A 13,238-nucleotide genomic window follows, 5' to 3' on the forward strand; every position below is an offset into this window, starting at 1 on the left:
GAAATCTTGTGGGTCTGGCTGGGTTCCTCAACCAAAACTCACTGCTTCTGTTACTGTGAAAACTACAGGATTCCCTCCTTCTAGGTTCTAGTAACAGCTTCCTCCCCTTCCCACTTCAAGCATTAATGGTTAAACCATAACTAGCCACGGGTTGCTACATATTCCTTGTCTTTAATAAGTGGCCCCTTCATATAAAAAACTTTTAATACTATTTTGAATATGCCATTTCTTTTCCCAGTTGTGATGCTGACCCTTTACACAAGTAACTTACACTTAAGATGAGGGAACATGAATCATCCACATGACATACTGAGGGAAAAAATGCTAAAGCTCAATTGAGTATAAACTCTCATAAGTCTCAGGAGATTTGAAGGTACATACAGAGAGATTGTATTGCTGAAATGAACTTCCAGGGTTTCTAAGAAGCGGGTTCTGTCCTAGGTGCTGAAGAATGTGTACCCAAGAACTTCCCAAGAATAAGAATGGCCCAGATTTGAGGGCTCCATTCAATAGAAACTAGATATCATCTACTCTCATTTATTTTAGAGTGATCTATACCCAAAGTTTTTCTCACGAAAATGTTAAAATAGCAAAGTGGTATGTAAAAAGAATTATGTGACTTCCTTCAGGTACAAAAATAAAGCTAACTGAAATGGAAAGGAGATAAATAAAACAATTTTCAATATGTATTTGCTTAAGAGTCCTCTTGGATAAGGCACGTGCTTCTTTAATTGCAAATAATAGGGACTTTTACTCAAGGATTGAAACTTCCTGCTGCCTGTATTAATTATATTATTTACAATCTATTTTTTATAAATAGCATTCAATTCCATTTTAATGTAGGTTTGGCCTTTCATTATTTTTATTACACTGATCTAGAAAATCTCACTGTAGAGCAGATGGAGTCTTCAACACATGTGTTTTATATCAGAGACACTTAAAAACATATCCTCAACACAAAGCACTTACAGAAAACTAATATGCAACCATTGTGTTCATATTAACATGCTATTCTGAAAAGTAAGCTGATTGTATCCATCTTATCCAGTTTATCAATTTAGATAGATAGGATTTACTGAGGATGCTGCTGTCAGCCCTGTGGTTCTGTGGTTGATTTTTTTCCCCTTATTTTCTGTATCTCGCTGTCAACTTTCTTGAAAGAATTGTCTATATTTACAACCTTCTCGCTTCCCATTTACACCTCCATTCACTGCAATCCTGCTTCTGAAACCAACAATTGATTGATTTTGCTCGTGTCAAGTTCTAGTGGCAAATCCAACAGTAACTTTGGAATCCTTAGCTTGTTTGACCTCCTGAGACTCAACATTGTTGATTTTCCTGTCTTCCTCGGGCTTCCATGGCTGCATCTCTAATTTTTTCTTTAACTGCCATAGTCCACTTTTACTGGGATTTAGTAAGTACTCAATAAATATTTGTTGAATCAATGAATGGATGAATGTGACTCCCTGTGTCCAAGAGAAGGTAAAAAATAAAGTGAAAAAAGGTATTTTCCATTGCTGCCATTAAACAACAAAAAGTAACAGTCCCAATCTGTTGACAGGGTATTGTTTATCCTGTAAATTTTTTCTCTCACTTCTTTATTCTTGTCGTTCTTAAAGCTCAATGCAAAGACTATTTCGTTTATGAAACCATCCTATATTCCATCAGAATTAATCCTATTTATACTTCTATTTGGTATGCTGGCATGTAGTTCTGTTCATATTTCTATTTACCATGCTTGAAATGGTTCCTTATATAATAGTTGCTTATATTTTTTTCTCCACTAAATTAGAAATACCCAAACCAAAGAAACTCTTATTCCTCATTGTATTACTCTCAGATAATGTCTGATAGATATTTGTGCTCAATAACTGTTGGATTGAATTTCAAATAAAAATTCCTTGAAAATAAGAAGTTCTGGGGCAGGCACGGTGGTGCAGTGGTTAAATGCGCATGTTCCGCTTCGGCAGTCTGGGGTTTGCCGGTTCAGATCTCAGGTGTGGACGTGGCACTGCTTGGCAAGCCATGCTGTGGTAGAGGAAGATGGGCACGGATGTTAGCTCAGGGCCAGACTTCCTCAGCAAAAAGAGGAAGATTGGTGACAGATGGTAGCTCAGGGCTAATCTTCCTCAAAAAAAAAAAAAAAAAAGGAAGAAGTAGTTCTAAAATATATTTATAAATAATTTAGGCATATTAGTTCCATTATTCTATATGCTCAAATAATGGAAAGTGACAGTCATTTTTTGTCTCTATTTAATATATTCAATATTTTATGGAAAGTTTCAAAGTTGTAAACTTGAGAAAACATTGATCTAATAACAAAACATTGATCTAATATTTTATGTAGTTAAGGTACTGTGTTAAATACACCAATTTATGTGAATAACATTAGATGTGCTTTGTGTGAATTATACTTAGAATGGCATTTCATTATGAACATGATGTTTTATTTTTCTTTTGAACTTCATTAACTCTTTAAAACATATTTTATTTGCTTTTACTTTCCTTAGAAATTGCATAATACTAGAAATAGAGACAGAGAGGTTTTAAAATGACACTTTTAAAGACTCGACTTTAGGGGCTGTGGTTGGGAGAAACAGCCAAGTTCACAGATTGCCCTGGTCCTAAAAAGATAAAGCCATGCCCTTAAAATTTGTCATAAAAACATTTTATTATCTTTTATGTGACTTCTCTAATCTTTTTTTTTTCTATGACATTTACAGAAGTCAAATTTCAATAAAAAAAGTAAGTGGAAATGTTACATGTGATTTCTTGAGTCTCTCACACTACTAATTCAGATTGCAATTGATTTCTGTGAAGTAATAAAAAGGAAATCTCCACACCAGAGTATTACACAGATAGTGCTGAAGATTATATGCATTCCTGGCAGGTGTCACTGTGTTTTGGTGTGTATATTGATGAGAAAAGAGAAGACCTGGAATCTGGGAGCTGTTGGCACATTGGACAAGCAAAGTGATAGTGGGAGATTAAGGTCCCTGTGGGAATCTTGAAGCGTAGGTTGGGGTTGGCAGGGCAAATGTTGAAGGAAAGTCAATGACATCTCAATTGTCTAAATCCCTCTGCCAAACCTTAACATAGATTCCCTTGGTAGGGTCCCTTCTCTTAGAAATGAAGCAAGCATTGAAGTAAGCCCATGGACAGTAGCATTCAGAGTCTTTGGCTGAGGAAACAGACCAGTGAAACCTAACAGCTTAGGTTCATAATGTATGTCATCCCTTATGGAACAATGAAGGGCACTGCACCATAATAGGTAGAGTAGACTAGGACTAAGCACTGGCTTTGAAGGCACACATTCAAGTGCAAGCTCTACCACTCATGAGCCCTGAGGCCATGTCCAAGTCACCAGGATGGGTTACTTGAGTCTTGGTTTCTTCAGTAAGTGATTAGATATCCTAGCATTTTGAGGATTAAGTCACATACCACATGTGGAATTTCCTAGTATACCTAGAACTTGAGAGCCCAAAGGATTTAGTTTAGTTTGAGCACAGAAACTATAATTTTCCCATTCTCCCTTTGGAATGTGTCAGACCTACAGTGTCATCACAAAAATTCTTGTTACCTGTTTGTTCTGCCTATTTCCCAACACACTGTTCACTCTCAGCCCAAATATATAGATTCTTATTCTCTAATTAAGAAAATAACCTTATTTGTCAGATGTTCTTCTCTAAATTCTCTCCTTAAAACTTCCTTAAAAATGTAATGCCATGAAATATATGAGGCCTTCCCTAGAGAACAGAGGCCCAAGTCATCTTGATCAGTGGTCAAGTCAGCACATTCTACATTCAGTATACTGATAGTTGACTTAAAAGTTTATCAATGTTAAAGATCACATTTGGTCACCTAATGTGGCATGACAGCACACTGTGACGCTCCAGCGTTCCCACTAAATTGTTCTTCACCTCTCTGAAATCCACTACTCCTTGTGAATGCTTGTTTGCAATGTCTGCCACCACTATTTGTTAGTGACCCAAACCAGAAGCCAAGAGTCATACTTGACTTCTTCTCATCCACCCCATCCATTTAACTACTAAGATCTATCTATTTTACTGTCTCATCAATTTTAGAATCTTCCCTCCTTCCTACTGCTTTAACCCTGACCTATTGCTCATTATCTCTTGATAGAACACAGAAAAAGCCTAAAAGCTGCTCACTGATTCTTTCTGTTACTTTATCTCAGCTTCATACTGTAGCCAAAGTGATCTATTTCTATGAATGATCTAATCTTGACATTCCCTCACCTGAAAAGCTCTGTTAGTTTCCCCGCTTACAGGTGAAAAAATAATTGGAATCTCAGATTATATTTAGAGTCACTGTCATTTGGTTCTTGCTGCCTTCCTTTTTCTCAAATTTTATGCCTCATTAATATTAAGCAGATTTTAGTTCCCTAGGCACACACCATGTTATTTAATCCTTCTATGCTTTTGCAAGCTTTTAAATCTTGCTTGGATTTTCCTTCCTAGTTTCTTCTCTTTTGTAACACTTCTTAATCTTTCAGGCTCAGCTTAGAGCGTTTCTCCTTTAGGAAAATGTTTGCAGATCTCTAGAATGGGCTAAGTCTCACTCATTTGTCCTTTCGTTTACTGTGATTTGACTGCTGACCACAGTGCATTGACATGGTTTCCCCATCTGTCATGGTCTCACACAGCACCAACAACATTTTGAAGATAAGAGCACATCTTACCTAGCTCCTCTAGGTAGAGATGGTTAGCTCCTGCCACCTAGATTCCCAGAACCACCGAGGGTCAAGTTTGTTTCCCACCTGTCTCTTCAATTAATTGGGCCACTCCAGGCTCCTACAATAATTTATCTTTTTGAAATAAGAAACCCAGAGTCATCTTCTGACACTTTCAGCCAAAGAACCCTACTTATCTATTTGTGTATTTCAATTTTCTAAAATTTCATAGCATAATTTTTGCTGATATTCCCACAGTAGCTCCCGCTATTCCTCAGAATAGACTGTGGCCTGTAAAATCTTTTATTATTTGATGCTGGCATATACACAAAATTATATTATAGATATAAATATACATGCACACATATACATATAAATGTCAAGGTGTCTTCTTAATAAAATAGCTCCTCCTAGCAAAATTTTTCTCTTAAAGTAAGGTCCTGAAAGCAGGATTGTGTTTTGTTCCCTGATGTATCTCAGCACCTAGACAAGTACTTAGAACGCAGTAGATCTTCAATAATATCTGTTGAAGGAGAGAAGAAATGAATGAATGAGCTAAATGATTTACTTTTCTTGCAGAATTAAAAATTCCAACTCTGAGGTCGAAAGATTGCATTTTCCAATATTGCTCAAGAAATAAAATTTGTCTTCTAGATGATTCTTAGCTTTATAATTTATAATCAAATAGACTAACTTAGTTTAAATCTTGACGTATTTTGCCAAGATCAGTTGCAGAGTCTGGAACCTAGGTATTAAACTCAAGCTTTGAGTCTTCCCAGGCAATCCGTACCTATAACTCAGCTGACAATCGGTACTTGATCAAACTGGATAGAGGTTTGCATCACCTGATTCCTTTATGTATTCTCAGCTATTATGAAAAGTTGATTCAATAAATATTGTAAATAACTCTTTAGGTAGGTTTTGTTTTATTCCCTATGCAATGGCTTTTACAATGTGATAGAATGTTCTTAATAGGAATGACTAAAATCAAGTGGCTTTCGTGCACTTTTTGAGCAGTAAAGGTTTTTGCTTGTTCTTTTCCAGATAGTCAGACTACTTCAGCATCTAATTCCAGAGTGAAATAAGGTGATCATTCACTTTCATTAGGTAAGTGTCACCAAAAATAAAACGTGTCTAGCCTGAACAAAATGTGTGTGTGTGTGTGTATGTGTATATATAATATATATACCAAATTTGTAATCATACAAGTAGATGTAAATGACAACCAGTTGAAATATGAGCACATGCAAGGATATGAAAGCATGAAGGCAATTTTGAGAGGAAATGAGAAGAATAAATAGTGGTATAAGTATTGTTCAGGAAAGAACAGATTTTTCTGATAGATTTTGTATAAAATATATCCTTTGTGTTCTTTTGAAACTAAGTCTATTCAACTTACCTTCATATAACCAGTCAGCAATCCCATTAAAAATAATTCCTTCTTTTCCAGAAGATGTCAGTCGCAATGAACTGCTCTTTATATCAGGTTGATAGTAGATATTATTTTCAAAAATATAAATCTGGATCAGGAAACATGTAAAACAAACAAACCAAAAAATCGAATATATTAATAAGGCTTTTTTTAAAACTTTCATATTACAGAATAATAGCTGAACAGCTAAGTGTTTTATTATGTGCCTTCTTTCAATTTGTTTTTATTTAATGCATATACTTCTTTTGCTTTCAATCATTAATGGCTATTTTTTCCCTATCATATCAATATTAAGTTATCATTTGTAAATTACATAGTTCTCATTATTGAAGTCTTTAAATCCATATTTTCAACAACAATTTTTCATCTACTTAATAATCTCTTTCTCATAGCACAAAATTGGTTTGGGTTTTAGATAACGTTTTGCGTACTTAAGAGACTGATAACTATCCTAGATACCATTTTAGTAACAGCCAACTGACTGCTTGAAAAGCTTCAGTTTGTGGTCTTTACTGTTACGAAAATGTATTTAGTCATCAATAAAATGATCTTTGGAGCATCTCTCTGATTCTATCCAGCTCAACTCACAGATTCACTGATGAAAGAAAAGATTGTAAAAATTCCTTTGACTTGGTAAGTAGAACACACTTCCCCAGGCCCCAATCTCCCCTAGCAATTCTCTCCTAAATAGCATAGCAGTGACAATAACCTTGTGCCTGAGGGTTCAAGAAAGAGTTTTAATTTAAACATATCACAGAGTCTTCCAACATAATATCAACAACAACCCCAACAAAAGAAACATAGTGGAAATTGAACAATACTTGTCCATAAAGAAGATGTGTCTTTAACAGAGATAATTCAGGATAACAGTATGTATAATCCACTTTAAAATATTTTTAATGCCAAACATTTTAAACTGCTGGCCTGTATGATAACATAACTTTCACAGAACCATGTTTCATCCACGTGTTCAGAGAAGTATAATATTGTCCAATGCAAGCCAAATTGCTGCTTAGACTGAACATCCTACTAAGAAGGTGAAAGCAGCCCTAGTGCCCGTGTGTTCTAGCATGTTACAGGATCGTTACACGATAGCAAATAGAGCAAGCACAGGAATTTCTGAGACAATTGTCTGATTAATTATGAGGTCCTAGATTTTCAATCTCGGTGTACAGTGATGAAAGCAATCTTAATATCTAGAAAATTTCATTGATATTCTATTTTGGTCCTGGCAACTTGACAAGCATTTAAACAGTGAGTGTATCTAATAAATCATTCCAGTACTAGTTGTCACTTATATTACAGGTGAGAATGCAATACAAGAATAAGAATTTGGGGGAAAAAACAGAAAGACGGATGTAGCAGGATGTTTAAAAATATGAACTGCATAATCATTCAGCCTACATTTAAAATCTGAGTGGTAATTTTCTGAACCTTTCTAAACTTCAGTCTTCTTCTGTATAAAATGTGGATAAGTCTCCCACCTACCTTAGAGATGTGTTGTGAAGAATAAATGAGATGATGAATACAGAACATATAACACATGTGGCTATTACTAGAAGTGGGGCTTACTTCACGTAAGATAATTTAACTCACAAGGCTGGCCCTGTGGCATGCTGGTTCAGTTCAGTGTGCCCCGCTTTGGCAGCCCAGGTTCACACATTTGGATCCTGGGTGCAGACTTACACCACTCATCAGCCATGCTGTGGCAGTTACCCACAAATAAAGTGAAGGAAGATTGGCACAGATGTTAGCTCAGGGCTAATCTTCCTCAGCAAAAATAAATAAGTAAGTAAAAAGGCAATTTGCTTCAAAATCCTAAGTTTTTTGGAGGCTACAAACTCTAAATCAAAATAAAAACTCTACAACTTCAGCCAATGTGTAAATTATCCCCAACTATTGAGCAGCAGTGCAAATCACGTTGGTTAAATATGTATTAGGAGGAAGAGTAGAATAGTAATAGCTGTAGTGGTAGTACTAGCAGGAAGTGCAAGAGAGGTATTAACAAATGATATTTACTATTTTCACTTTGTTTAGCAAGTTTTCAAGTGGTAACAGGAAATAAGCTTATTATTGAATGCGTGGAGGTCACATTTAGGCAAAAGTTTGGGAACTATACCTCAGGCGTCTCAAAACTGGATGGAAGTTGGTTCTAATGACTTTTGCAATCCCTCATAATTGAGAAAATATTAGCTTTATATATATATATATAATATAACTCTAACCATCTAAAGCTTAAGCTTTACATCTTTTGTAAATTATGTCCTTTTGCCTTTCACAAAGGGTGTGAAATAAGCATGCAGAGTCTTCCTTACTTGGAGGGAATCCCCTTTTTGTACCTGAATCCTCTTTTTTAATTTTTTTTCTTCCAAAGCCCCTCAGCACATAGCTGTATATTCTAGTTGAGGTCCTTCTAGTTCTTCTATGTGGGACACCACCTCAGCATGGCTTGAGGAGCGGTGCTAGGTCCACACCCAGGATCTGAACCAGCAAAACCCTGGGCTGCCAAAGCAGAGCCCGTGAACATAACCACTCGGCCACAGACCAGCCTCTGAATCTTCTTTTAGGACTTGTGAGTAATAACAGTTCAGATCGTTCATACCCAGCCTACTTAAGCACATGTGTCTATTATTAGGAGAAGAGGTGGCTTAACCCAAAGTAATATTGTTCCAAATCCTCAGTTTTCTGAAGGGAACAAAGTCAAAATAATTAATAAAACCTCCACGACTTCAGCAGATGTATAAATTATCCAAAACCATTGACCAGTAATTACATTTATATTTGAAGAACAGATTGGATGATACTCAGAATCCATATGAAACTGACATCTGTTTCAATGTAAAAGAACAAGCAATATGGAATCAGAATTTTAATGCTATTCACCAAAAGCTGCAATGCCAGGAAATATCCACAAGATGCTTTTTCTGTAGACAAAGAATTAGTGGCTGCCTTCAGAAAAATGTACATTTATAATCTCCTAACCCCTTTTCAATTACCAAAGCTTTTCCTTGCAATATATTAGTGTGAAGGAATAATCACAAACTTTAACCACTATGTTAACAACCTGAGAGCTGCGAATATTCCCAGGTATAATCTGGGCACTTGGATGAAATTAAACTGGATCCAAATGGCAATCATCAAGGGCTGCAACTAGATTTAAATCACATTGAAAACATGGAAAATACTAATGCCATTTATCCTAATGTTACTAATTAAACTGTCATAATATTTTTGATGCCATTAATCAATTCCTTCAATGAGCTACCTAAACAGTATGGCAAATAGAAATGGATAGCTATTTGACCATTTAACTATTCAATTTATAGAGCAAGCCCAAAACCCAGTTATTCAAAATCAATAGCCTCAATACCTTTATAAAATAATTCAAAATTGGTAAATTCTCCACAAAGGGAACAGGAAGACAACTGAAATATTACGTGCTGAATTATGACAAGTTGAGAAATATGTAACAAATGTTCCAAGAAATTATTCTAATCAATGTGTTAGTTGATATTGCTCATTACCAAGTAATTGGACACAATGTAAGTCATTGCTGGGCAGGAGTCTTTAAGAGCCAATTTTCAATTTTCTGCCTTCTCTTCCACCTTCCACAACCACCGGCAATGCTTCAGATGGTCGACAGCCCAGCAGCCTGGATTGCTGGTTGAAGAGACATGGATGAAGCTCCCTCCCCATCCCCAGCCAACTTGTGATGGACATAGAGCAAGAAGTGTGCATTTGATGTTAAAAGTCATTAAGATTTGGGGGTTGAGAGTAATCACAATGTAAATTAGCCTGCTGTGACTGATTCAACCAGAGACAATGCCTAATACAAACTTATAACAGCAGACTGTCACAAAGTTTTAGCAAACTTTTTCTTTTAAAAGAAAAAGAACAGCAAAATAAAACAGGAATATAATTGATGTTAGATCTATTTTAGCTGAAATATTACTGAAAAGCTATTCCATCTTCACTGATTTGAGTGATTTCCATGATAATTTTAAATTAGAAAATGTGAATCGTTTAAAAATCCCCATGCATTCTGATGGTGTAGATCTGTAAAATTACAGTTGAGTTGAGATAGCATTTGGATTGCCTACTACTGTTGCTTGCTTCTGGGAAAAAAAATTATAATTGAGAAACTATCCCAGATAACATGTGTTGCTGGCAGCGATGTGGTGAAAGGAGTTCTGTCCTATGTTGACTGAAAATATGAAGTGTTATGGCCATATGGGGAAGCAATATGGCAACTGAAAACAAAACGTATTTTAGCCCATCAGCAATCCCAAACCTAGGACCTTGTCTTGTAAGAAAGAAAATGTACCAATATGTAGAGAATGATGAAGAGTGGTATTTATTTAAGCAGTGTTTATGATGGAGAAAAAGAGGAATCACAGTGCAAACTCATCAAAGGGGATGCGTGGATGGATTGCGATTCACCTACTTCAGGTAATAACATGCAGGCTCTTGAAGAGAATAAACTAGTGCTACGTGAGTTGACTTGGAGGAGTTTCATTGAGATATCATTGAGCAACAACAGACATAAAACCAAAAAAATTGATTTCAATATGAACCCTGTTTTTTGCACCAGACAATGGCAATACTAATACAAACTTATACTGGCAGGAATCTCACCAACAGGTGTTCATTGGATATTGTCTGTTGGTATTCAGCCCCACACCTGCCACCTACAGTCTTTTATTACTGTGGGTCATCAGAAGCTTGAAATCTACATTTCCAAGACTCCCTTGCAAACTAGTCTTCCCAACTTCTTTGCTAGATGGGTTCTAGTTACTTTCTGGATAAAGGAGAGAGTTCTATTTAGGAACTGGAAGACATTTGCCTCTAGTATTGTCTCTAGCTGGCAACTTCAGCAATAGGGGTTCAGTAGCAGTTTAAAATATATATATAAACATGAGGAATCTATAGCAATATGTATATATTTACATACATATATATATAAACTACAGATATATATATATATATATATAAACTATGACTACAGAAGGATATACGCTTGCCTTTTAATATGGGTGTATGTGTTGGAAGGTGGATGTACAGTGAGATAGAGAAGGGTGAAGAACAAATAGTGAAACAGAAAAGATTGTGACAATACACCAAAAAGACGATCGCATTTATGCTTGAGTATAAATTACACAGGTTAGCATATGTATAATTAAAGTGCCAACACTAATTTCAGTGATAATAAGAAATGATGATAGTGATTCAGGAATTAGTCTGAAATGTGGGCTACATGAACAGTAGGTGCTTAATTTTTTTTTTAATTGGAAACTAATGATAATAAGGTTGTTTTCTTTTTTTCTTTAAAGATTTTATTTTTTTCCTTTTTCTCCCCAAAGCCCCCCAGTACATAGTTGTATACTCTTCGTCTTGGGTCCTTCTAGTTGTGGCATGTGGGACGCCGCCTCAGCGTGGTTTGCTGAGCAGTGCCATGTCTGCGACCAGGATTCAAACCAAGGAAACACTGGGCTGCCTGCAGTGGAGCGCGCGAACTTAACACTCGGCCACAGGGCCAGCCCCAATAAGGTTGTGTTCTTAACGTAGAGCAGGGTTTTTCAACCTTGGTGCTACTGACATTTAGGACTAGGTATTTGTTGTGGAGGATGGTCCTGACATTCTAGAATGATTAGCAGCATCCCTCACTTCTACATACAAGGTGCCAATCACAGCTCCTTCCCTCAGTTGTGACAACCAAAAATGTCTCCAGACATTACTCAATGTCCCCTGGAGGGGAGGGGCAAAATCACCCCCAGTCAAGAACTACTGATTTTGAGGTAAATAAGTTTTTTCATGTATATGCTTCATAAATGAAATAATTTAATTTAATTCCCCAAACTTTTAAAAGTTAATTTGTAATTTGTTGTTAGAAAGTACTCTGCTAAGTGTGCCTGGGGTTATAAAGATTTTTAATGTGTGGTCTCTGTCTGCAAGAAGATTATAATTTTATGTGAGACATAGGTAGGTGAATTTCTAAAACCCAATGGAGGATAAATGCATATTACAAGTCTTAGCCGTGAGTGGCAGGGGTGAGGGTGGCTCATGGAGACTTTTAAAAGATCCTGAGTTTAACTAGTGTCATAAAGGACAAAGAGTGAGTCCATGGGATTATGAAAGGAGAGAGGAAGAAACACCAGGCTGAAGGAATAGAATGAACTAAAGTTAAAGCTGAACAACTGTGGAAATATTAGGAGACCAGTTCTATCAGATTTAGTACATCTCTATATACTTATGGCTGCCCTGAAAGTTATGATGGTGTCAAAGCACAGAGCAGTTTAAACGCTAGACCAAACAGTTTGAATCTCATGTTTTCAGCAATTGACAGCTTTAAGTTGTTTATGAGCAGGTGAGTGATTAGGAAAATATTTAGGAAAATAATTGGTGGCAATAAAAGAACGGTTACTGGAAATTGGAGACTGTTGGCAGAATGATAATCCAAATATTCTGCTTAATAGGGGTGATAATTGTCAAAATAGAATCATTATTCCTAATATGTGACTTCCTGCTTATGTCCAAAACATTTGCAAATTCTAATGCCAATGTTTTATTATCTCTCTTGGATCCTTTTAAGCTTCACTTTCCAGAGTCAATCATTGCAGTTTTTAACACTAGTATCACGACCTTCAAATCATATGCAAGTCTCACCTTTTGCCTTGCCCCAAGATAATTTGGGCATTCAGACAACCATACCCTTGGGTCCTTTTGGCTCCTGACCCATCAAACATACTCCTACCTCATCATACTACCTGGTCCAATAATGGCTCCAAAATTTGTCTGGAACCTTTGCTTTTGCTTTACTATGATCAAATTTTAATTTTCAATCATGCCAACATCAACTTCTTAAAGAAATTAAATATTTACTATTAAAATGAATTTAATGTAATATTATATTGGAAATAAATGACACAAAAGAACATTTTGCAGTGATTTAGAGTCATTATTAGAGACAGATGCTATCTTTTTTCAATAAATGAGAAAGTTTCATCATATGGATAGTATCAAGACATATAATTATGGGGCTGGCCTGGTTGCATAGTGGTTGCATTTGCAAGATCCACTTTGGCGGCCCCGGATTTCGTGGGTTCAGATTCCAGG

At 36.1% G+C, this 13,238-nt stretch overlaps 1 protein-coding gene across 1 annotated transcript in view; it reads right to left on the reverse strand.

Moving 5' to 3' along the window:
• DPP10 (dipeptidyl peptidase like 10) overlaps nucleotides 1-13,238 on the reverse strand; it is a 610,898-nt gene that overhangs the window by 107,359 nt on the left and 490,301 nt on the right. The window contains exon 8 of the mRNA XM_046659152.1: nucleotides 6,093-6,213. Coding sequence (XP_046515108.1) covers nucleotides 6,093-6,213 — 121 coding nt within the window. The remainder of the gene's footprint in view (nucleotides 1-6,092; nucleotides 6,214-13,238) is intronic.

Source organism: Equus quagga, chromosome 4 (assembly GCF_021613505.1).
Source record: "Equus quagga isolate Etosha38 chromosome 4, UCLA_HA_Equagga_1.0, whole genome shotgun sequence".
NCBI lineage: Eukaryota > Metazoa > Chordata > Mammalia > Perissodactyla > Equidae > Equus > Equus quagga.